Source organism: Colius striatus, chromosome 4 (assembly GCF_028858725.1).
Source record: "Colius striatus isolate bColStr4 chromosome 4, bColStr4.1.hap1, whole genome shotgun sequence".
NCBI lineage: Eukaryota > Metazoa > Chordata > Aves > Coliiformes > Coliidae > Colius > Colius striatus.
In genome coordinates, this window is record NC_084762.1 from 6,601,245 (window position 1) to 6,627,332 (window position 26,088).

Genomic DNA, 26,088 nt, shown 5'->3' on the forward strand with positions numbered 1-26,088 from the left:
AAAAACAGCTGCATGCTGATGTGAGCAGCATGTGTAAGGATGATTTAAATCTAGTTTTTATCCTATTTAACTCCCAGTGGATTTTATGTTTTCCATAAATGGCTGAGAAAAGTTCTTGGCTGGAAAGAGCCATAAAAACATGTCATAAATTCTTTGTAGCCTCAACATGAGCAACTCATCGTATTTGTATTTGTTTGTTTTCAGGGATTTTGTTTGTTTTCCATAACTTTGATATCTCTAGGATGTCTGATGAGTCTCCTCTTTCTCACCACTCTCAGATCCACACTGATCAACTGTCCTTTGTGCTTTGGTTTCAAGGTAGCGACCCAGATCCTGAACAGAACATCCATTGTCTGGGATGGCCCCACAGACTACCTATGGACTACTGAAATGTGAGTCTTCCTATAAATCTCTCCTGTAGGATAGTTATTCCCTGCAACCCAGAGGCCACAAGAGGCAGTAGGACTCCTTAGCAAGAGCTTGGCAGATTCCAAGTAGACGTTTTGGGTTTTAACCGTGCCCCTGCTGCTAACTTGGGAAAGTGCCCTGTGGCACCCAACCCAGCCCAGCAGAACTGCTGACAGAGGATTCCAGGCCCTCTCAAGCAGATCATAGTGTGAGTATTCACATCACATCTCCAGGGTCAGATTCAGTGATAATTTGACTCAAACTAATATCTACATAAGGGGGTTTTGCAAATTTATAATTTCCAAAGGGCACATCTGCTAATATTCTATTATAATTTCTGAACTCCATTCCTTTCATTAAGGAGCTAATTTTGTTCCCAAGAGGATCATTAGCTTTTACCCATTTTGATTAATTTAATTCATATTACCAATAGCTACCTAAGGCTTTATATGAACTGGATGGGAACTTTTAGCTTTTGCTTTAATGCAGTCTCTCACCATGAGAAATCTTGTCACTTCTAATTGCATTTAGAGGAATTTAAATTCAGTTCCTTTGACATTTTTTTTTCCAGATCTATGCTGAGTAAAGTGCGTGTGATGCTCTCCACAATGCTCTCATTCTGCCCTCATAAAAATGTTAAGCATAGGGGACTCTTTGTCCTGGATTATCCCAAAATCATTCTCAGGAGACTTGATCCCAAGAGGATCAAGATTCCCTCTAAGCTACAGAGCAGCTATTGCAGTGGAGTTTAGCCTTGGGCTCTTCTCAAGCCTCCCAGGAGAGTTCTTACATCCAACTTTACAGCTATCTTGGGCATTTGTGTAAAGCAGAGAGGAAGTGGCTGAGAGAATTGGCCACTTTCACCTGTTGTGGACACGGGGATGGTGTGACAACAGCAAGAAGGGACCAAAGAGTGCTTGGTGGATGGCACTTTTACAGAATGTAGGAGCAAATGCTGTCAGTGAATGGGCCAAATTTGGCTTCTTGGACACCTCTGATGTCTACCACTCTCACTGCAGTCCCTGCTAAGCAAAAGGCAGCGTGCTTTCTCTTTCTCTACTGTCATGTTTAAGCTGGAAGCACTGGCTGTGATGGTAAATATATCCATTACCAGCAATTTCTTCTTAGATCCTGATGGAGGCCTGACAGTAAAATGCGAGTCCAAAGCTTACAGGGTTGTTCAGTTTTCATTTCTATTGACTGTCAATGGGAATTAATCCTAGCTGCATGAAAAAAACCTCACCCTCCTCGGGCCTGAAATGCCACACTGCATGCTCCTAATTGCCTTGCTACTTTTATATGCTTAGCTTCAGCCGTGGGGGCTGTAGTTGTTCCTTCAGTTCCCTGATACTGTCATTCTAACTGGTGGGCTGTGATCACAGGTAAAACCATATGATACAGGAAACAGGCTTTCAAAGCCCTTTACAGTTGCAACTAGAAGTGGCAGAAACGCAGTCAATGTTTTGCACAAGCAAACTATAAACTGAATCTGAATTCAAGGCCACTTCCAACCCTTCAGGTTCTGTGATTCTCCAAATGACACATCCTTTGAGACCACACAGTTGCTGTTTAGAGACCTTGAACGGTCACCAAATGCAGTAGGAACTGTGGGCACTATAAATAGTACGTGCTGGGACTGATGTGGCAGCATTGGAGCTGAGCAATAGTGCTGAGAAAGCTCTGGGATAAAGGCAGAGATGTAAAAAAAAGTAGTTCTGGGTGCAGAGTTTGGCCCATACCATTGAAGCTAAGGGATATTAGAACCACTGTGATGTGAATTCCCCTTGCTGCCTGACTATAGTGCACAAGCAGAAGGCATCCTACAAAGCCTTACCTGGAGACAACACCAACAGCGTGGAGGAACAGTCAGCTGCCCTGTACATACAGCACAGAGACAGTAAACCCTTTACCTCACCAGCCTCTGAATCTTTGTTGACCATCTCTGTGTGTGTCTCCATAAGAACATTTGATCTAATACCCTTTTAAAGAATTTCCCTTAATTTTCCAGCATAACCCCCCAGTGAATCATTAATAAAACAAGATAAAGATCTCTAGCTAAGGAATTATTCTTATTATAAAGTTCCCAAGTTCTAGTAGCAAACCTCTCCAGGGCATATATTAAACCAAAAAAGTCCCACACAATCATTTAAATCTACAAAATTCAATTCATTTCTGACTCCCTCCAGGCACTTGTTTTATAGTGATCTAATAAAGGGGAGTTGTGGCTGTTAAATGATAAAGTCTCCAAAGGGGATGTGGGAACTCTGCACACTAGTCCCCAGCATTCACTGGGAAGTTTTATTCCACCGTCTCACCACCATCATGCAAAAAATTATTGTGGTTTTAAAGAAAAGCAGAGTCCATAAAATTTCCTTACAGTAATGTATCTCTTGAAGATACAGGTTACAAAAGAAATCAAGCACTTCATTGCTCCAGATATTATGTGTATGTCCTCACCAAATCACTGAAACTAAAGATGGAGCAGATGCACGTCTGCTCTACCTCCTTGCTCGTGCAGGAATGTTCCCTGCGATGCTTTTTCTGTTGCTTCCTCCAGTCTAGTTCTAAATTACCTGTGAGATTATCATTGCTGCAATTCTGTTGTGCCATAATGCACACAGATTCCCTGGCAGACAGGGGCTTTTTTTGCACAGTCTTGAAAACAGAGAGGAAAGGATAATAAAATACCGTCTCTCCTGATTGCATCGAAAGAATAACTGCAGGTGTATCGGTATCATCTGCAAAACCTCACTCAAGAGACATCAGAAGCTGTTTGGGTTTTTTTTATGCAGTTGGAAAATGTATTTACATAAGGTGTTGTGGTAGAAAAATGAGTTGCTTGCCTGATGTTAAACACAATTGCCTACCTAACGCAGAAACAGAGCTAGGTCAAGCTTGATAGTCGCACAGCTAGTTAGAGCTCACCTGAGGAACCCCAGGGTTAATCATCATCAGTTAACACAGGTTTTACAGTATCCCTTTTTGACAATGCTAAGAGATTATTTCTGTTCACTTTAAACTGTGTGGTAACTACTGCATTTTGTAACTTGCTGTATTTTCCTTGCAAAGATGAGGCACAAAAGACAGAAGTGAAGTTTCCCTCTAAAATGCAGAAAACAACCATTAACAGAGAGCCAGCTTTATTTCCAAGGAAAACAATTTGTCCTCAGGCACCCACACTTTAATGCATTAAGTGTTTTTTGGGGTTGCCACTGGGACTGAATGTGGGTTTTTTGGCCAAAGGCAGGCTTGTGAGAATGTGGAAGGAAATCGATAGGAGAGGTTTGTCTAAGGTTACATGTTTGTTAATGGTTTATTGATTATGCTATTGGTTGTAAATTATATAACTTAATAAAGCTAGGGACTCTTTCTAATAAAGACAAAGAAGTGATTCCATTAGCTGGCAACTTAAGGCAAAGAAACTTAATAATATAGCACATTATAAGACCACAGCCCAGAGACTGACAAATCCAATTCATCTTGGAAGTGGCTGTGATGTTGCAGGCACTGGGTTGTGTCCTCACGCTATTAGGCAGAGCAGGTCAGGTTTAAAAGAGGGTGAAGTCTGTTTTCTGAAGTTGTGACATGGCCATAAAAAGTGTCTAAGAACAGTGAAGTGGCCTGAAAGGAGCACCAAAGCTTTTCTGGAGCCCTGGGCACTGTGCACACGGTTGAGATGGTGTGTGCACCGTCACAGCCTTCTGTCACTCGGTGGTGTTAGCTGAAACTTCTTTTCAGCATCAGTTTTCTCAAAACTGCTTCTCAGATCTTCGTGTTTATGTCATGAAAGTTCTCATCACCCAGGGAAAAAAAAAATAACAAATCCTGAAAATGGCTTTAAAAGGAAATGAAATGGCCAATTCCCAAATGACTGAAGATTGCCTCTCTACAATACAGGCTGCCTCAGCAACCTGGTTTTTCAGTTGGCTGGGCACAGAGGCTCCAAATCCTGTGTCCTGAGCTGTGCCCAGCCTTGGTCCCTTCCCATCTGCATGCACTGCTGCCAGCACCCTCTTGGATCCAGGTTCTGTAGTTGAAAGTGGATGTCAAGGAGGTCACCTGGACCACTCTTAGGGTACTTTGAGCACCAGCAGTCCACAGGGAACGTGATGGGCACCAGAATTAATGCAAGACAAAGGCTGGAAAAACATGTCTGCTGTCAGGACAGGCTCCTGGACTGTCAGCACAACAGATAGCAGGGAAATCGTCCATCGGGCAACACAGGTACCCAACATCAGAAAGCACTGGGTGTTGCTGGGAGAAAATACCTAGAATCTGTCACTCTGGTTGATGAATTCAGGCAGCTAAAACAGACCTACTCAGGATTATCTGGTACGTTCTGCAAACATAGGGTCCTTCAGCTCCTGCCACTGGGAGCTTTTCAGTTTCTCTTCTTCCTAATAAACCCCCTTATTTTCTTAAGAAATTGAGAGGCTGGGGCCAGATCCTGCTCTCAGTTACATCTCTGTGAAGTCAAGGCAGTTACTAGGTGCTGAATGCTGTGTTGGATTTGTGTGGAGCTGCTGAGCCACAGGTGAGCACGGGGCAGAGCCGCCTTTTACCCCGCCCTGCACCCTGAGGGGAGGAAGGAGGTGGAGATACAGGATGGGATGTGTGAGCACAAGATGAGGACAAGGTGGTCTGACAGGGCTCAGTGTGCTGTGCTCTTCATCATCATCCTGTTCTGTGTTGTTTTCTGTTTGTAATGCAGTGGGTTGGTAGGGTATTACATTGTAGGGTTTTTGGTTTGCTTCCCCAGGTCGAGCAGTCCTGCCTGTTGTGCCCAGGACTGTAATTGGCAAGGGAGCCCTCCCTGTCCTTGGGGATTTCTAGCTGCCCTCAGTTACTTTTCAGGAGTGACTGAGAAGCTACCTGTGTTTCTTTGTTCTCAGATGGGCCTAAACCACGACCTACATGAAAAGCAGGCTCCAGCGTTATGGATTTGAAGTTGTGAATTAATCCCACAGGGAGACACATCATTGAGAATTTAAGAGGAGTGGCACAATAAAGCTGATTCTGTGTATTTGGGCTTGTTTAGGGACAGATGTGTCCTGCCCTACAGTGTCTACCAGTACAAACCCACTAAATTGTAACCAACATACTAAACTGAAGTCCATCCCCACAACTAACATCTTAGCCTTTCGGTAAAATCACTGCCATCACAATCCTGTAAGAGTAACAAAAGCCTCACAGCCCAAGTGTTAACTTAGAAAAGAACCTAGAGCTTAAAGGAAATGCCAAAACTTATGTTTTTTAAATAAAGTTCTCCCTGAGGACAATCCACTTTTGCTTGATTCCAAAGCAAGGATGAGACCAGGCCACGCTAGTACAGGAGTGGCCACGCAGTGTGTTCTGCGTGAGGCATGTCTCTGAGTGAGCCCTTGTGCCAGCAATAGGAGCTTTCCATTTTAAAATTGAGCAGCCAGTGAAATGATGGACTGACAGTGCTCTGCAGGGCACAAAACGAGCTCCAAAGCATACGACCCACATAACAGCAAATTATTCTGACTTGACCGTTACCCAAAGGTAATGAAGCTAATGAGCTAACGAGGAGCTGCCAACCCAGTGTTGGTCTCACCTGGGAGATGTTGGCCTGATCCCATACCCATTGCAGTGAATTATGAGTTGCTCAGCTGTTAGCATGGGAGCAGCCTCAAATCCTTCATTTGTCTAGTTTGGAGTTGAATTTAGGCCGAGGTGTGGGTGGGTGTGTGTACAAATAGTGGAAAGGAATAATTAAACGTGAATTTAAGGTCATGTTTGCAGGCTGAATTACTGCTTTAAGACAGGGAATCTCTGAGCTGATGGTTGGTTTTGCCTAATTGCCATCACTCTGAATTGCACTGTCAGTGCTGCCAATTTGCTGCTGACCCCAGTCCCCATCTCCTTGATCCTAGCTTTTCCTGGGCCTCCAGTTTCTGACTTCAAGCAAGCTGGAGAGGAGAAGAAGGGAAACTAGAAAAGCTGTAGCAGCACCTGGATGAGCACACAGCTTGCCCAGGTGAGCTGTATTCAATGGTTACATTTTTTTCCCTCTTTCTTTTGTCTTGCAATGTGTCATGTTCACATCTAGTTATGATCTCACAGTACAAACGCTTGGTAACGGTTTAATATTTATTCTCTTGAATAACCCCTCTAGAATGAAAGACTTAGTGTTTGTGTGATCAAACCACTGTAAACTCTGTATTCTCTGAGGTGGTAAGTTTTATATTTGCTCCCTAAGCTGCTTTGAACACTGTGGCTACTGCAAAAATAATGCATAACAATGAGTTTTTCGATAACAACATTTAACAGTTCTTCACTGATGAGAAGGGAAGATGTCTGATTCAGTCATAATTTGGGGGCTTTTTTTTATTTATGAGATTGTTAAATAAGCATGAGTGGGATACAGTACCCAGGGCTGTATTGGAAGTGCAAGCATCAGACTCCTTCACAAAATGATCCCCATTATTGCATGTAATTGAAAACCAAAAGAAAATAGTCTCTTTGGGAGTTTAACATACATGATCTCTTTTAAAGAGCTGATGCTGTGGGAGTTAAGCAGCATTAATTCTGTGTGTGCTCTTTTTGACTTGCATTATTTTTTTAATCCTTTCACTAACCAAAGATCCAACATCCCTGGTTAAATGTGCCTTTTAAAAATATATAGAAATTAATGCTCAGAGGCTAATGCCAGGTTGCTTTTTCTATGCATGACTTGGACATTTAACTTTATTGCTTATTGATTTCTGTTATGGTGAGACCCAGCACTGTCAGTCATTGCATTAGCTACTCTACAGAATTCTGACAAAGATGATGGCCCAGTCTACATCATCAGAAACAAGAGTTGAGTCAAAGCAATAAGCAGTGGCTCCTGGGCTGGGGAGAGGACGTGGGAGGCAAGGAAAGGCCAAGAGGACACATTTAGATGTTGCTGTGGAGTTTTGCAGGAGTCACTACCCCATTTTCCCAACATACCTTCCTGTATGTGTTGCATACAACTTCTTGAAAAATATACATCAGTGTAAAGTGAGAGAGAGGGAAAATGACTCCTAGAGAAGGTAGTGGAGAAAAAAGTAGGCTTTTGATGGGAATTGTATTTTATTAAATGGCTTGTGGTAGGAAAACGTTTGGAAATCACTCTTGGGGTTTCTCTTCTGCTTCAGTTCTTGGGTGAATATCTCTGATTTTATTGACTTAAATGAGTGGTGAAGTACCAACTGGGCAGGAAGCAAGGGGGCACATGGAGCCCCAGTCACAAGATGTGCCATACAAATATACTGAGGAGGTCTCTCCTGGTCTGGTGTCTGCAGGAGATGCTGACAGTGACACTTCTTTCACTTCCTGGGACAGAGTACTTCTTGTCCTCTGCCACAGCAAAGCCAAGGAAGTTTCTTGTTACCACCCTTGCAGTATCTGGGAATGACAGAGAGCGGGAGAAGGTGAGAGGAGAGAAAAGATGTTATTGAAGATCATAGGTCAGGTTCTGGGAAACTCTGTAAAATTGCACCAATTTTGTCTCCTTGGCATTTCATCCAAATGCAGCTGTGCTTTAAACCAGTCTGGGAAGCCTGTCTCTCCGGTGGAGCCCATTATGTGTTGTGCTGCACAACTTTGATCTCGCAGAACAGTCTCTTTACATTAAGTAATAAGGCATCATTTGGTTTGCATTTCATCCATTCTTTATCACATTTACATTCAGGTAATTGCTTCCACATGCTTCTTGGTCAAAGAAAGATCCAAGTGCAGTTCAGGCATGTTTACATTTATGGATGGATTGAGTATGTCAAGTGTCAACGCTTCATTGTTTGGGGGTTTTTTTCTCCAAAGTGACCATTTTGGAGGGGGAAGGAGAAGAAGAGTTAGTGATTCGTGTTTCAGGATTTTCCACAACTGCTCCCAACTGAGATGTTTTTCCAAGCCCCAACTTACTATACACAAAGCTTTAACACTCGCTGTGCCACCATGTTTATGTCAGGGTAGGCCTCCCACGCATTCAGTTGTGCATTGCTATTTAATGTGGCTTTAACCCTTTCTACACTACGAGCTGTAAATAAACTAAACCTGGTAGTATTTCTTCAAAGTGGAAAAAAACTTTATTTTGCCTTTCCTAGGAATTTGGGCTGAGTAACTCCACTTATCTCCTGTGCTGCTAGCAGAAACAGAAATAGTTTGCCAACTATAGCATAAATCATGAAGCCTGAGAGAACAGCAATGTGAACACAGTAATGCTAAAATATAGTCATTCTTTTTTACTTAAGCTTTTTTCTTTCTTGCATGAAAGCTACTGTTGAGAAGGGGTGGAAACAACACACAGGCTGTACTGGAAGATGTAGAACTCTGCGTGCTATATAAAGATTTAATCTTCATCCACTGACAGTTGTCAGCAGAGTTGACTTTTTTCTTTTGCTAACATTAATGGAAATGTAATAGCACAATTTACCAGATGTTTACAGCTGTTAAGGTGGAGGGAAATGGAAAAAAAGCCATGAGAAGACAAACCTGGGAGATGTGCCACCTGCTTAGGTGACAAGAAGTGTGAACTGAGGGAAGAATCTCTTATTCTAGGGTCCTTGCAAACTTTGCCAAATTCATTTGTTTAGGAACTGTAGTAAATACTGTAGGAGTGTTGCTTGTCTGGTTTTACTGATGCTGGGTAGGGGTTGGGGGTGGAGGAATGATATTTTGCTTTTTCCAAGGGAAGGAGCACTTCAGCTAGTCCCTCTTTTAAGTAGAGAGCAGTGAGCCAGTCACAATTGCCTGTTCTTAATCTGCTTGGCTGTATTGGTATATGAAGTAGGACAGAGGGCCTGAAAACCTGATTTGTGTGTAGATACTGCTCTGTGCTACTGCAGTATGGAAATCTACATGGAAACTGGGTGGCCTCCATCAAGTCCCACACAGATCATCTGTGTCTCCTGGACGCTTCATAGTCCTTAACATAGGCTTCCTGCTACTATCCTGCTCTTTAGTTCTCCCCAAACCCATCTCTTCTCTGGTGTGAACAAGCTCCAGTCCCTCAGCCTCTCCTACACAGGGCTAGCACCCCAGCCCTAACTACCTTTGGGGCAGCTTTGAGGGCTCAGAACTGGAAAAGGTGTCTAGTTGTGGTCTAAGGAGTGCCAAACTGAGTAGGGAATCTGTTTGATCTGTATTCCTATTTTGAGCCCCAAATGCTACTGGTTTTCCAGGCCTCTTGTGCTCAGTACCTATCTGCAGGGTTATTTTAGCAATAATGTGCTCAGGACAGTCTCTTGATAGAGCTGATGGAGCCTGTTAACTCTGCCACCCATCTGAACACCAGCAGCCACATCACAAGAGAAGCATGGTGATAACTGGTGCTAATGGGGGGAAGAGATTAATTTCTCCTGGTTTCTCCATAACCTCACACTTCCAACTCACTAGATGGAAGGAATGTGATTAAATTGGTGTCGATACCAAGCCTGAGAACGGATGTGAGAGAGCGAATTGGCAGAGCTGGAATTCAGATGGGATGAAAACAGCAAAAGGGAGCGAGTGTAAACTGTCACACTTTGGTGTTAAAGGTGCTTGGTCTGGACCCCAGCATTTGCATTGATGGACTTGGAACAAGATCTCCTCTGTGCTGCTTGGCTGCTCAGCCCTGCACCAAGAGGAGGAGGAAAGGGAATGCATGCAACAGGGAAATGCTTTTTATACTCCCCAAAACTTATCAAGGGCAGAAGAAAGGAGGTAGACATTTGGCATGTCCAAAGAGCCATATTCTATTTGGATCATTCACAGGCACATACTGAGGATTGCTTTTTCTTTTTGGGAGAAATACATTGAAAACCTTTGTAAGAAATAGTACTGTTGCAATGTTGTCAAGGTCACTGTCAGCCTGGGTTATGTGCTGTGTAAGTGCTGGCCACACAAATCAGGCTCAGCTAAGGGCTGTAATTCATGCACTCAGCATTTTGTGGATTATGCCCTTTAGCTTTCCTTCATTGCCATTTTGGATCTTCATTTATCCTCTGGCGTGTGAGTGTTGCAATTTCTGTTTGGGGAACCTTCCCTGGGTGGTGCAGTGTTTTACTGCATATGCCTTAATCACAGGTGCACAAACTCATCCTGTAGTATAATGGTTGTTACTATCTTTGAATGCAGATGGTTCACATTTGGACAAAACTACAGAAAAATACAGGGGGAGGGAAAAAAAATCCATGAAAAAGTTACCTAACCCCCAAGAAATATCCCCAAGGAGGCTCCTATAATTAGGGCACCCAGAAGAGAGTGTCATCCAAACTTATTCAGGAGCTTTCCAGGTGTCTTAGCTCCTATAAATAAAACAATTTGTGATATTTCCCACCTCATGGATTTATTAACTGGCATCCTGATTCTAAAATGTATTGTAAGAAAGTACTGCAAGGAACAGTTCCAGCACACATACATGCTTTTATATTATCTTACAAAAGTAAAGGCATCAATAATGAGAATAGTGGTGGAAAGTACATTTTTCTGTCTAAGCAATCTGTGTCATCAAAACAGCCTTTCAATTGTGCAGTCCACAACAGTTTCCCTTTCATAATGAAGTGTTGCAGTCCAAAGAGTGTGTGCACATGCCCATGCCCTGGATGCTGGGCTAGCTGAGGCTGGACTTTTGAAATACAAAGGAGTACATATTGCAAGGACTGTCTCTTCTGAGATGTTGAAAACCATGTGTAGCTCAATCTGTAGGACTGTCAGCCAACAGGTGACTTTAATTTCTCTTTTTCTTCCCTGTTAGTGCTGATGCTGCTGTAATATATTAGCTTTTATCCCTAGGTTGTCTGGTTTGCATTCACCACCTTTTTAGCTGATGTTATTTCTTGTGTCGTACAATGCCACAAGTTTCTTTATACCAGAGATGCACAGATGCCTTCAGCACTGTAGGATATTGCCTGCTTCTTCCCCAGCTCTGCTTCACTCAGGCATCTCAGCATAAGGTTTTCATCCTCCTTACACGTTCTAAAGTCTTCGATGCATTGAAGTGATGTTGAACCTCATCACTCCTAGTGCACAGCTGGGCTGACAGCAAATCCCCAGAATCAACCAACTTGAAACTTCTGAGGCTGAAATTTGACTCTGGGTCTTGTTGCCTCAGGCCTCCATCTTCTGTATTGCAGACAGGGAAAAAATGATGGGTACAGTTGCTTCCAGAAAGTCCCTTTATTCATTCTGTCCTAAATAATCCTTTTTGTACATCTGAAGAAGTGTTTCAGCCTTTGCTGCTGATTCATTATTAACCCCTTTCACCTGAATTTTCCCTTCCTCACTCTTGCCCTCTGCCCTAAAAAAAATAATGATAATAATGACAAAATAACAACAAAAAAGCCCCTGTGACTTTCAGGTACTAAGCCTCCCTGACCAAATGGAGAAACTTGATATAACCTAGGTCAGTTATTACACCTGCACGTTCTGCTTGTATTACTGCTGTCTGAACAGTCAGACCACTCTTGATGGTGTGTCCCATGTTGCAAAGTGACCCTGGGCAGGCTAAAACAGCGTGGTGTTTTCCCTAATGACTTGCCTGTCAGTGGGGAACAGGTGGCTGAAGATGTGCTTTGGGCACAAAGTGAAATTTTGAGGAAAATCTCAATGATCTGAGTTCCTTAGAAATGCGTAAAATTATCCACGCTCAATCAATTATACACACACACATGCTCTCTCTCACAGGAGAGGCTGGATCAGGCATCTGCATTATTTGATGTAATTATGTTGGTTGTAAAAGAAAATGCAATTGATATGGTGCATTTCTGGGTTTATTTGCCATATGCAACACACAAAGACAAATGGTGTCTCTGGGTCTTTAGTCTTTATTTTCATGTATGTTACAAACATTTAGGAATTTATTATTTAAAAAAAGAGCAAATGTGGCATTAGTTTTTCATGCTTTCAGTAAATTGCATGTCCTTTGTAACCATTCTTCTGGTCAGGAGCCCCTTGGACTCCACCACTGGAGACAGAGGCCCCACTGAGTGATGCACAGTGCTTTCCTTCCATCAGTGCTTCAAAATCAGTCAGAGGATTAAAGAAAGAGCCTCCTTATCACAACCTGGAACCCCAAACCACATTAAAACCCCAAATGTTACAGTTTGATTGTTGCAAGTTTGTAGGTTTTGGGGGTTTATTTTGGTTTTGTGATTGTGTTCTTAGCTGCTTGCAGATTCTCACATGGTGGCATAAACACTCCCGTTCACTCTAGACTCCCCTTGCTTCACCTTCTGCACCAGCAGCTTGGTAAGGCAAGTTCCTTGGTTTTGTATTCTAGAATCTCTCTTGCTTTCTTTGGTCCAAGAGAATGAGTCTTCTCTCCCGTATATTGTGTGTCTGAGTTCAGCTTTTCTCATGTCCTTGTTTGGTAAAGAATACCCCCTGACAACACCAAAAGCAGGTGCTCATTTCCCATTCCTCTAGCTCATGGCTGGCTCAGTACATCTCAAAGGTACAGACAGTTGATTTCTTCCAAGCCATGTCTTTGGCTGTCACTCATGTAACTTGACTGACACGGTTACCACGTTTGCTTCATGTTTTATAAACTACAAAATAAATGTCCTTAATATCACTATCTGCTTCAGTCACTTTTGCTGCTTTAAGGTTAGCAGTCTTATTGAAGCTTTTTATGTACTGATCTAGAGATGCCCCAGGGAAATGTGTCCCAACTTCTCTTGCAGAGGAAGAAAGTTCCTGTCGGTCCCTAAAGACTTCCAGAATGTAAGAAGGGAGAAAACATTTCAGCTTGTCTCGTTCTGAGATTTAAAAGTGAATGTTGGTTTAATCCCAGGACAGGTGCATGAAGTTACCTCTTCATCTTACTTGAACATCACATGAGAAGTTACATCCCATTTGCAGGAAAGGAACTCCATCCCAAATCAGGCTGAGAGCCCCAGTGGCCCCTCACGCTTAGCTTTTCATACTGCAGCACCTGTTGTGTTTGCTTTTGAAAGATGAGAACTGTTAGCTCAGTGAAAAGCTTAATTACCTGGCTTTGTGCTGCCACGGCCTCCTTATAACCTGGTCTTCATATCGTGAGAGCATTCTTGCTCAGAACAAGAGGGGTGCATGGCAAGGTGAAATAAAGTTGACACGGACTTTGTAACCGCTTCATAATCCCATTGTGTAGCTGTAATGGCATTTCATAGCTGCCTCTGGGTCCCAAAAGTTGCTGTAGTGCATGACAGTGCTTTTCTGAGGGCTTGTCAGTGCAGGCAGGTCCCTGACAAGTTACTTAGACTTTCAGGCTGTTCTGAAGACGCCACATGTCATTTGTTTCCTCTGCACGCCACTCAGCCATCCAGGTTGCGTTGTGGTGAGCCCACAGGACTGTCAGAGACAACTTAGACAGAACTTGAAGTCAGCTCATTTTTGCAAGTGCTGTCGCTGTTTAAGTGCTGGAAAGTTGTCATTTCATGGACATTGAGGAGGGTGAGCATGTGTTTCATATCTGGGCTGGTTTTCTGATGATTTGGAGACATGCTCTCTTTTCTTAGACATGTCTGGAACAGAAAACAAAAGGAAAGCTTAAACCTGAGAGTTCATATGAAGCTTCCCAAGCCTTGCACTTTCCCCTTGCCAACCACACATCACACCTTTGCCATTTGTTCATCACCAGAAGCACCCCATGCAAACAAAAGCTGTGGCTTCTTCCTCCATCAAGGAGCTTTACATGGCAAAAGACTTAGTCACAGAAGGAAATCTAATTCAAGTCTTCACACAAACAGGCTTTGTATCAATCTCCTGTGTGTTTCCACTTGCCTTTAACACAGGTCAGTGCCCAAAACGTTTTTGCCAGGTTGGCAAAGTCAAGTCCTAGTCCTGACACCAGTCTTAAACTTCATGTTGCCTTTGAGTTTAGTGGAGATTAGGCACAGTCTCCACAAGAGGAGAGCACAAGACAAGCTGTCTGAACTTAACAGGCATTTTAAATAACGAAGCTCACTTGTGAGATATGGGCAAAATTAAACTTTGATGAAGGTTAGGTTGGTACCTAAGACTAGAGTTCACCCAAGAGCAAGACACAGGTAACTCCAGCAGTGGTTATCTTCACTATGTGGCTCTGCTTTTGTTTTTTAACTGCACCACTCAAACTGGGACTTTTGTTTTACGCCTGGGAAAGTGAAATTCTTTCAGGCCACGGAGCAGAACTGCGGCATCTGTCTCTTCTGAGTGATATCCTTGCTTTCATACTTTCATCCTAACAAATTCCTGCAAGATTTATCTTGTCAAACTTTAGTCTGAATGGCAAAAAATCACTGGCAGGATTGTCAATCTAAAAAAGAGACAGGCATAAATTTAATTGCTCCCCGAAGACACATGAAAAGCTACATTTAGCTGCAGCTAATTAGATATTCTCCAATCAACAGTTATGATTCATCTGCTGAGGAACAAGAAGGCAAATATGAAACAGGCAGCAAAAGTTAAATCTGACCTCCCCAAATGCTGGAGTTGAGGGGGTTTTTTTTGTCTTTAATTAGAAATGCAGATGGTGTTGCCCTGTCCTGACACCAAAGGCTCACACTGACTGTGAGCCAGGAGGTGCAGAGCTCTGCATGAGGGGCTGACTTCACTGCCACTGCAGGCAAAGCATGGGTTTGCCTCTGTGAAGTGAGCTTCTTTCTCCCACCTTTCCCAGAACTACCAGCCAGCATGAAGGGTATGGATAAAACCCCAAGGAGGTTCTTTTCCAAGGATCTTAAAATGGTTGTTTAATGAGAAAGATGGAGCATCACAGAAATGCCTGTCCCCAGTGGAGCTGTCACCAGTTCACAGGTAGGGACACTGAGGCAAAAAGAAGGTGGACTTGGGCTTGTCTATCATGCTGACAGACAAAGCAATGCCACAGGTGGAGAGAGGACCTTGAGGGCTTGTGACTCTGTTTCAAGGGAGATGATATTCCCAAGTACCAAGCCAGAAGAGCTGTTGATGTGCCCTTAAACTGAAGAGTAGCTTGCACTCAGAGTAACTGGAAGCAGAAGTGGGCAGCAGGGTGCAGGAAAATGACTGTCTGGTTTGAGTTAGATCAGGGTGAGGTGAAACATTTCATCTCTTTGGGACTCCATCCTCTGTTCCTCATGCACCTGAGTTTCCCCTGGCTTTGAAAATACTGTGTATTTAAAAGATTTGGTTATAAATGAAGTACAAACACCAACTTCTGACAACCTGAGCTGAGGTGGCGTTAAGAGAAAAGGCGGGGAGGCTTGGAGGTGGTTTTGGTTGGTTTATGAGGAAGGGAATTACTTACACAGGTAAAAAAGATGAGCAGCAAGTAAAAAATCCCAAGGCAAGTCAGCATGAAAAGCTCAGCTTTGTATTTTTTTAGTTTTTCATCTTCTATCCCAGGGCAACCTAAAATGTAAAGCAAGGTGTCATGTTGTTCCACTGTTTGTGAAGTACTTTTATACTATTACCATCATGAAGTGCCACAGGGAGTATGGGAGAGGCAAGGGTCCCCACTATACCTGTAACTCTTAACTTGACTGTGCTGCTCAGGTTGTGTTCTCCACTCTGTTCCCCCAAAATGCACTTATATGTCCCACTGTTCTGGCTGGTGGCGTTTTTGATCCTTAGTGAAAAGGAGGTGTCGTTGGCGAGCTCCAGGGACCCCCCGAGGTCTTTTGGATAATGAGATTCCACATCAAAGGCTTTCCATGCTATTCCTTCACCATCTCCAGCCATCTGGAAGACAGAAATAGGTTTCTCATCTTGGGCAATAGTGTTGTCATCCCGAGTTTTAGAGGAAAGAGGGTTTTAAAGCCATCTTAGGGGTGAAAGGGAAGAGGCTGAAGAGAGGCGTGTGGTGTGGAGGGGAACCTCAAAAGTGTCCAATACATTCATGCTCACAGTCAAAGACTATTTGCATTTTTTTGCTTAAATAGACATTCTATTTGTAAATAGATACTACAGAGCTATTCACACAGCATCACAGAATGGTGGGGCTTGGAAAGGACATCTAGTGTTCAATCAGCCCAACCCCCTGCTAAAGCAGGTTCCCCTCAATCAGGGGGGCACAGGAATGTGTCCAGATGGGTTTGGAAACCTCCCAAGAAGGAGCCTCCACATCCTCCCTGGGCAGCCTGTGCCAGGGCTCCCTCACCTCAACACCAAAGGAGTTTCTCCTTGTGTTTAAGCAGAAGTTTTTGTGTTCCAGCTTATGTCCATTACTCTCTGTCCTGTCACTGGGCACTACAGAAAATAGTGTTGCTTCATCCTCCTGATACCCACCATTCGAGGTCCCCCCTCAGTCTTCTCTTTTCTAGGCTAAACAGCCTAGAAACAGGTTCCACAGCCTTTTCTAAGTACTGGAAAGTTGTCATTTCATGTACATTGGTGAGAGTGAGCATGTGTTTCAGATCTGGTCAGGTTTTTTTTGGTGATTTGGAGATAAGTCTAAAACAGAACACAAAGGAAACTTAGAGCTGAGTTCATCTGACTGCCTCACCTGGACGTAACCCTGCTAGAAACTGAAGATGAAAAAAGGTAGTGGTAGAGTTTGCTCTCTACACAGAGGCTCCAAAAGCCTTTCAAACAGAGAAAGTCCCAGGGAATATAGCAGAGGCAGCCCTACACAGCTGCTTAACGGTGACTCTGGGAACCAGAAGTCCCTAGGAGAGAATGGCAGCAGGCTGCACTCACCCTGCCAGCACCCTTTCTGCCCTGTAGCAGTGGGACTAAACCCACCCCCCTCCCAGTAGGGATGCCTCAGCACTGCCTGGCATCCTCCCAGCCACCTCGGAGCCCATTGTGGGCACGCAGCCCTGGAAACTGCACTTCCCCGTGCCAGTTTCTGTGTGGCTGACCCCTGAAACCACAGTGCCTCTCTGGAGGGATGAGGGTTTCCTCCCCTCTCCTCTCGTCAGCTCTTTGTTGGAACCAAAGAACCCAAAAAAATTGCTCCTCCAGGTTTGGTTGCATGAAGGTCACAAGCAGGTTCTGGTGCACTTGGGGAGCATTTGTGTGTGGAATCTCTTAATCATAACCAGAAGAGCTGCATTCCTTGGCACTGCTGAGAGGCTGCTGGAGGAATGAAGTGTATTCCCAAAGCAGTTTGTGCTGTGGGGTGATGGGATGCACTGAAAATGACAATTGGCCGGGAACCACAAAGAAGAGAGAAGTCACTAACTGGTTTTGAAAGGTGGGAGAAGGGTTTGCATTAGCTCACATCCCTTCTTATTCATCCATGTGGCTCCCTGGGATTCCAGGCAGCATGGCTTCCATGAAGGTTTCCCAAGTAATGAATTCAGCCTTTCTGTGGACCAGCAAAGCCAGACACAGCTCATACAGTCCAAGGCTCAGCTAGTCAGCCAAACCTATAACTAGTGTAAACCATGGAGCTTTTTATTACTGTTATTATTATTGTAATGGACACGTTTTTGGGTTGCATGTTGGTGCTTACTTTCTACCAGCATAGCTACTGCATCAGGGTAGTACAGTTACACTGTAAGTTATTAAAATTAATGCCATTTCTCATACTGGGGCTAGGAGTATCTGGTTTCCTTTTCATGTAGTTGCACAAGGAAAGCATACGTGGGGGTCTGGACAGAAATATGGGCCTGGTGCTCCATTATACATCACTCCTTTTGCAGCCCTAAAATGGTGTAAAACAAGCTGCAAGTCAGGGAAGTTTTCAGAAGCCAAGGAATCAGACTGAAGCACAAGATTGTCATAATTGTAAAGATCCTTTCTCAGAAAGGTGCAGGGTTTTTTAGTGCATCAGCTGTAATTCTTTGGGGCTTTCCACACCTTACCCAGCAAGAGGGAAGAAAGTACCATCTTCCTCTTAATCCCCCAGTAGATTTACTCCAGCTTCTCTTTCGTGTTACACTCAGTCCCAAGCAGCTGTGAGATGAGCAGTGTCTGTGGTGGTTTTCAGGCTTGCAGGGACTTCACTGTGCTACAAGGATTTAGATATTTCCAGGCCCTGCATGTTATCAGAGACGTGACCAGAGGAATTCCAATACCCAGGCTGGGCTCGGCTCTGGTTACAAGTGGGTCAATAGCAGTTAAGTGGATAGAGTTGACCTCCCTCAGATCTATTTTTTGCCACTCTGCTTTCCCTTAGCACCCTCTTCCTCAGTGAAATTTAAAACTGCCCATGGGACAATAAAAGAACCAGCCCAGCTGCCCTTGGCATTGCCCTGAAATGCAGATAGGAAATCTGAGCTACACACAGAGGATTAGTCCGATTTTCTCTCCTTTTCCAACTCACTGGTAGCATCAATAAGTGCTGTCTTGAGTGGCAAATAGTGCTGTGATTCTTGTGGCTGAGACCTGGGAGTCAGAGAACACTTTGGTCTTTCTGTGTGTGATGGTAATCACTGCTGTTGGTGTAAGTCATCGAAGCCCCTGCATCCTGCCCCTGCCCACGTGCTTCTTGCCAGCGAGATGTTGCTAAATGATTTAGCTTCCCTGTTTCACAGGGACACTGAGGGATAGGATTGATTGTTACCTTCAAAGCTTTTCAAAGGGCTCAAGTACAAGTACAGTGACTGTGACCCTGGAGAGAAGTCAGAACTTTGCCTCACACAGACCCACTCTGTCTAAGGCACAGCAGCCTCTCGAAGGCTGTGCTGAAAACATGCCTTTCCCTGCAATGGAAGAAAATGGTACTTTGTGCTCTGATCTGGCTCCCTCCTTTGTGAAGAAACCACTTGCCATCGTGATCATGAGGGTCGTGAACCTTTGCATTTGGGTAGGAGGAGGGGTTGGCATGCCTCTCTTTCTCCATTAACTCTCCCCTTTGCTGAAGAGCCGGGGCTGGCAAGGCAGGCGATGCTGGTGCTGCTGGCCCCGCAGCCTCCTGCATTTCTGAGCCTGCAGGGACACCTGGTGGCCTTTTTCCCCCCCTCCCGTCTTCAAATCCATCCCTATTCAGAGGTCACAGCAGCCCTTTCTCCATGCCGTAGACAAGCCGTTTTCCCACTGCAGTCTTTTCTCCCGTTATTAAAACCACCCACCGACTCCCTTCTAAAATTCACTAAGCAGTGAGGAAAGATGCCAGCAAATTTGCAGAGTGCCTCCCCATATCCCAGCAGTGTGAAAGGAAGTCCGTGAGATGTTCAGTAAGGTCACCATTCTGCCTCTTGCTCTATTCAAGCTCACCTCCTTTTCCCCCTAAACTAATTAAAATTAGGAGGACTCCACTTTGTTTGCCACCTCCTGTGGATTATTTAGCAGGCTCTCACTAGACAGATGATTTTGCAGCTCAGGCTCCCATGACAGTCCAGCACATACCAAGTGTCAGCCAGGTGATATCACAGCCCAAGGTAAATGCTAGGGGGTTTTACCTTATTAATTCCACACAAGCTTAGAAGGATGGAAGTGAAAAGCTGCTGGTGGGAGAAACCCACTTGAGGAGGGACCAACCTCTTCTTTACTCAGTGACAAAACATTTTTCTCCTGCCCTTTGATTGCATTTCATTTCCCTTCCAGCTCCCCAGCGCTGGCAGCAGGAGGAAAGGGAGCTGGTCTTTTCCTTCTCCCATGTCTGCTGTCAAATGGCTTTACCAAAATGCAAAAGGCAAATGGTGAGTGGTGCAGGGAGCAGCAGAAATGCTGTTGAATCTATTTGCATAAAAAGGATCTCGTTTCCACGCTGGCTGCTCCTGGGGGTTACTGAAGCAAGAATTTTGCTGGGAAATGGGGACCTGCAGGCTGGCAGCATCATTTCACCTGTCTGCATTAAACTACCCATTAAGGAAGTTAAACAACAAAAGAAATGTGAGTGTATGATTATTGTCACATAGACATTGGGCAGCATGTCTGAGAGAGGCTTTTTCAGGAATCATCTGCAGGGCCAAGTCTGTTGTTTTCCATCATCAGCTCCATAGAAATGAAAGGAATTGCTACCCCCAGGGGCTGGTACTGTCCAACACCTTCATTAAAGACTTGGAGCCTGGGACAGAGCATTTGCTCAGCAAGTTTGTAGGTGACAAAGCTGGGAGGAGTGGCTGACACACCAGAGGGTCGTGATGCCAACCAGAGGGACCTCGACAAGCTGGGGACATGGGCTGGCAAGGAACCTTGTGAGGTTCAGCAAGTGGAAATGCCAAGTCCTGTCTCTGGGGATGAATAACCCCTGGGGACACCTTGGTGGAGAGGCTGTGGTGGCCTGGTGGACACCAAGTTGACCATGAGCAAAGGCCAACAGCCTCCTGGGATACACTCAGGAGAACATCTCCAGCAGGTCAGGGAAGGGGATCCTTCCCCTCTGCTCAGCACTGGTGAGGTCACACCTGGAGTGCTGGACAGAGTCCTGGACTCCCTGGTACAGAGCCACATGGACACGCTGGAGAGAGTCTAGTGAAGGGCCACAAAGATGCTCAGAGATTTGGAGAGGCTGAGAGAGCTGTGACTGTTCAGCCTGGAGGAGACAATCCTCAGCCCAGGTGCATTCTCAAGTCGATTGACTGATTCCTTTTACATTTCCCCTAGCCCAGAGCTTATTGGTAAGAATAGTGGTGGCAATACAGTGGATCCTATAATGGGATAGCTTTGCATGAAAATACCACTGAGCTGATATGGTTTTTGTTCTCTGACTGGATGAATTATGAGAAATAAGTAGAATAAATATGCCTCCAAAGCTGAAGTGCTCTTTAGGCAATGTTTCCAGAGAACACAAAACAAGGTGTAAGAAGGAGGAGCACTTTTCTCAGCTGGCTGGGTTTTACTTTCAGTTTTGAAAACTCCTACAGCCTTACATAGCAGTGCCAACTAAAGGAAAGCAATTCATGCTGTAGTACCTTCACACAACTAATCAAGTAAACCCTAATTTTGTCATGTACTTATGAGAGCAAGCAGTTGTCAACTCGTGTTCTCTGCTCTCATCAAATACCTTTTCTCATCCTTTTTTTTCCCCCAGAGTAAGGTGGTACTCTGCCCCCCCCAAGTAAATCAAAGTGCCAATATAACCCACTTTTCCCATTATAGACAATTTTGATTTCTAATCAAAATGGTTCAGGTCCAAACCTGATGTCAATTCAAAGATGGAATATGTTAACATTGTTTTCTTCCGAGGGCAGGGTGATTGTAAAAATGGTTTTGTTTCAAATTATACCAGGAGTAATGGCCAAATTGACATTTCTGACTGCTAAAACAGGTCTTAAAACGATGCACAGCCAGAAGGAATTTATTTTCTGAAGCAAAAATATCTCAAATTCTGTCAATGCCTGATAGCCAACGTACAATGAACCACAACTGAGCTGGAACAGCTTAATAAGTGTATTTTTCAGCACAAAACCACTGTTGATTAGCACTGAAGGTACATCCATATGGTTCCTATACAGTGTCATGTAGGGATACCAATATTACATCTGAACAAAAACCCCAGACATAAATTGTGGGCACGTGTGAGTGAACTCTGACTGTGCTTTGAGAAGGGGTAAGAAAAGAAAAACCAAAACCTAACCCCAAAACAACAGCAAAGAAGCTGCATGTGACACATGAGCCAGCTGGAAAAGCCCTCTGACTCAATCACACAGTGTCTTTATTGTTTGGAGTTGTTTGGTTTGGGGTTTTTTTCCAGCCAGGGGCATCCAGTGATAGCTTATGTCAGGCAAAAGACTTGTTTAGGTCATGAAATCTTTTCCACTCCTCCCTTTCTGTCTAAATCATCAACATGTTGGAACTACATGGAGGTTTTATGAGGTGGTTCTCATTTTCAATGTGCTACACAAAGAGAAATTGTTCAGTTTTCAATGGTCCTACGAGGCAGAAAAGTCAGATTAACCAGATTCTTGTTTCTTGGATGGGCTGGAGAGATTCAAAGGAGTATTTGCACATACAATTCTCAGTGCTTGGGTACTTAGGCAAAAACGGCTCAGTTTTCAGTTCTCAGCTGGCAAACTTCCACACTGCTCAGAGACAGATTTATGGCATGTAGGTTTCCCAGCAGTCCTCAACAACCAACCACACCTAAAGTGTATCACAATTGTGGACTTTTTCAGGGCCACGTAGTGAATGGGATGAGAGCTGCAGCAGGCTGGAAGCAGACTCAGTGCTCTCCCTTCTCCCCAGTGTCCCAGGCCTGCCTCCTTCAAGTATTTCTAAGTAGAAAAGAATTTTGTCTGAGCTGACTGGCTGTGGTCCTGGCTCTACACAGAACTACTCACACGTGTGACTTCATGTGTGTGTGAATGATCTCATTAAGATCCGACAATGCTGGCTGCACGACAGGCTAAACACATGTACCCCTTTTTGCAGCATGAGACATTAGCAAAAGTGAAGGCACTGTTGAATGCAATCCTTTTTTTACATCCAGTTGGCTTTTGACACTGGAATATTACCTCCTTTAAACAGTGAGAGAGCTACCAAGATGATGAGGGGACTGGAACGTCTCTTATGAAGACAGGCTGCGGGATCTGGGGCTATTTAACCCGGCAAAGGGAAGACTGAGACAGGACCTCATTAACACTTATAAGTGGCTAAAGGGTGGGTGTTGAGAGATGGGGTGGCACTTTTTTTTCTGCAGTGCCCAGTGACAGGACAAAGGGTAATGGACATAAGCTGGAACACAAGAAGTTCTGCTTAAACACAAGGAGAAACTTGTTTGGTGCTGAGGTGAGGGAGCCCTGGGTCAGGTTGCCCAGGGAGAGTGTGGAGGCTCCTTCTTGGGAGGTTTCCAAACCCACCTGGACACGTTCCTGTGCCCTCTGATTGAGTGGAACCTGCTTTAGCAGGGGCTTGGGCTGGATGAGCTCTGTGAGTCTCTTCCAACTCCCACCATTCTGGGTTTCTCTGCTTATTTCTCCATATGTAACTGAACAAACAACTACTTAATAGTATCCTTCTTTTTGTTTTTCAAGCAGATGATAAACTCATTAAAAGTGCCCCTTAAGTGGTAAGAGCATGCAAAGGTTCTGGGGGAAGGAGGGGTTTGGCAGCACCAGCACTTTTGGAACGGGGCTGAAGCAAAGTTTAATTGCATGGATTTACTGCCACCTCGTACAAAGGTTCAGTCTAACAGCTGCTTGAACTTTACAGTCTGAAATTTCATCCCATTTGTTGGAATTGCCTTTTAATTAGCCCTTTTATGTGTATATGTGGTGTTTATTGATTAATCCTTCAGTGGCTGTTTTTCTAAAGAACAGATTGTTGGGTAGCCCCCGTGCTCTGCCATTCCCCCACTCTCCTTTTGCAGTAGTGGGTGAGGACTGCAGCACGTGGCCAGAGGGAGGAGAGGAAAAAGCTTCCTGCAGCTACTTCTTCAGCCAGCTCCACAAGCAGAAAAAGCGTGGCATTGGCTTTTGGCTTCTGTTTGCTGCCTGGCCCTCCCTGCTACCACCAAACTCAGACAGACACGATTCTGGAGGGTCCCCACAGTTCACCCTGCTTGTTTTGGTTTTGTTGACTTTCAACACTGCTTTGGGAAAGAATTTTCAGGGATTCAATCAACCTTTCTGTTTATTCTTCTCTTACCCCTTCTGCTCAACTCCTTCAGGCCCACCAGACGTCATGGTTTGCTTGCAATGAGATCCCTGCCCTGCATAGACTCTGTGGCAAATGTGGAGTCTTAAATAATTAGCAAGTGTCTGTATAGAAAATGCATGTCCTTGTCCAGTTTTTGAAGCAGAAAGCAAAAAAAACCAAATAAGTTGACACCTCCCCTAGCTCTGATAGTAATCTTTGACCAAATGCATTACTCTCTGTGTCTCCCACCCACGCTTAGTTCAGCATTCTGGAAAAAGAAAGAGGTTGTAGATGCTGCACTTGCTGATGGGCTGATAGCCAGATGTTTGAAAGAGCTCTTTCAGAGTTAGGTACCTTTGGATTGCAGTTGTCTAGATCTAGTCAGTAGGCAGATGCTCATTGTTGTACCAGCACTGAAACTCAGATGCAAGTTTCAGCCACGGAAGCCCTAGCTAATAGTTCAATAACTACCAGAATAACAACTAATAATCACTATAAATAATTTTATAGCTATATCTAACCAAACTACTGGGGAAGCCAAAGCTGTGGCTTTTATGCTTTGGCAGAGATAAATTAACAGGTTTTACCCACCAAAAGAAGGTGGATTTCCCTTCCTTTCCCCTGTCCACTCATCACATGGGAAAGAAATTCAACTCTGTAACCCTCAAAATCTTCATTTGCAGATTAATTTCCCACTATTACAACTGACAGTTAGTTGACTCAACAGGCAAGCAGATGACCACCAGTTAAGAACATGTGTCTGGGAGTGAGGAATATGGGAGAACAAAACTTTCCCCTTTTTTCCTGGTAATTTGGCTGACACCGTAAGCTGAACCTATGCAGAGAGATGCAAATGCATGCTGCCATTACAGCAAGTCAACAGCCACTTCTCCAACCACTGTCCTTCTCTTTCTAAGAAGAAAATCATCTTGACAGTGTTGAAAAAGACTATCTGCTCGTTAGTTGATTGATCCTTGTAGCCCTCCTGCAACCAGGTGGTCAGCAGGGCTCTCCTGCTGTGGAGATGGGAATTCTGAACCAGGCCAGCCAAGATTAGACTTTTATTTCATGACTGCAAAGAGATAACTCAATTTCTAGCTCTCCATCAGCGTTCTGCATGCTCTGCCCTTATGCCTACCCCCACTTTAGCTCTTCTATGTCAAAGAAAAACAGCAGCTCGTGCTAGGGGAGAGCTTAACACAGCACAACATCACTGATGTTGCAAGGTTCAAACAGCAGTTTTTGCTCAGAAGAAAACTCATGAAAAGACTCCTCTTTAGAGTGGGATATGTACATGAGGTATCACCTGAATTCTGATCCCTGGAAGCCAGCAATAGTTAGAAAAGGGAAGCCAAGAGCATCTCAGGGATCATGCTCAAATTGTCTGCAATGACATAGAAAATACCTGTTCTCGGGGATCAGCTCAAATGCTTTCATTGCTGCTTTATCTCTGCTGCACTGAGAGGTGGATGCCTCTTCATGAAATAACCCATTTTGTACAAGACAAGCCAGTATCAGGTAGGAAAGCAAAGCAGACTGCTCAAGGAACTTAGGCTTTTTCCTTACTTTATACCAAGATGCTGTCTGGTGGGTGACTGAGGAGTCCTGAAGAACTTGACAGGGCAGCAACACCTCTTCAGCACATCTCACAGCAATATCTGGGACCTCCACAGAAGCCCCACTGATTGAGCACCAAACTGCAAAGTACAGGTACACGTTACCTTTAAAAGAAACTGCCTGGGTAACCCTCCCTCCCAAAATATCTCCCCACAGAATAAACAGTAGGGAACAGAATGCAAAAGGCAAGGCTCCCCGCTTACCGCTGCACAGGATGACGAGCTGAGTGTGGGCAACAAAAGACATGGCTTTTACTGCTTCAGATCCCAGAACAGCAACACTTTGCTGCTCTGCAGAACGGGCTGTGAGAGCAGAGTGAAACTGACAGTGCTTCTAAAGTGGTATTTCTGGAGGCAGACTGGGGAATCCCCCAGACCTTATCTTGAAGGTTGATGTCACAGGGAAAATCCCTACGTGTAGGAGCCAGTGCTCCTCCCATTAAATCTCTAAGGTCACTCCCATTTCTGCAACTGTCTGCACTGGTAGATGGTCCACCTCCTTTTTATTTTTCCTCCTTCTGTTTATTTTTCCCCTCTGTATTGATCTGGATGGAGATAAGGTTCATCATGGGGCGCTGCGGGTCAGTGTTGAAGGGCATCAAAATGAGCATGGAAAGAATCTCTCTCTCGAGCAGCAAAATGGCAGGGTTTGTCAGCCTCCCCAAATCCCTTCTTAACCTTCTGT

At 44.4% G+C, this 26,088-nt stretch overlaps 1 protein-coding gene and 1 long non-coding RNA gene across 2 annotated transcripts in view; one reads left to right on the forward strand and one right to left on the reverse strand.

Annotated features, from left to right (window-relative positions):
• The first annotated feature begins 329 nt into the window (after window positions 1-329).
• Window positions 330-26,088, forward strand: part of LOC133625333 (uncharacterized) — a 35,229-nt gene continuing 9,470 nt past the window's right edge. The window contains exons 1-2 of the long non-coding RNA XR_009818653.1: window positions 330-392; window positions 6,306-6,409. This is a non-coding gene — a long non-coding RNA (uncharacterized LOC133625333). The remainder of the gene's footprint in view (window positions 393-6,305; window positions 6,410-26,088) is intronic.
• On the reverse strand, window positions 12,122-25,697 carry CD83 (CD83 molecule). The gene is made up of 5 exons (XM_010210023.2): window positions 25,608-25,697; window positions 25,354-25,484; window positions 15,843-16,059; window positions 15,626-15,729; window positions 12,122-13,880 (listed from the first exon to the last, which is right to left on the reverse strand). Exons 1-5 carry the CDS (start codon window positions 25,648-25,650, stop codon window positions 13,722-13,724), a joined length of 654 nt encoding a protein of 217 aa, XP_010208325.2. The 5' UTR covers window positions 25,651-25,697; the 3' UTR covers window positions 12,122-13,721.

Bases quoted from the DNA above. Each gene is read 5' to 3' on its own strand.
- CD83 (XM_010210023.2), bottom strand. From the start codon at position 25,650: ATGTCTTTTGTTGCCCACACTCAGCTCGTCATCCTGTGCAGCG. The intron at 16,060-25,353 runs GTAAGGAAAAAG...TCTGTCTTCCAG, and splicing joins AGACAGCATCTTGGTATAAA to ATGGCTGGAGATGGTGAAGG. The intron at 15,730-15,842 runs GTATAGTGGGGA...TTTACATTTTAG, and splicing joins AGTCAAGTTAAGAGTTACAG to GTTGCCCTGGGATAGAAGAT.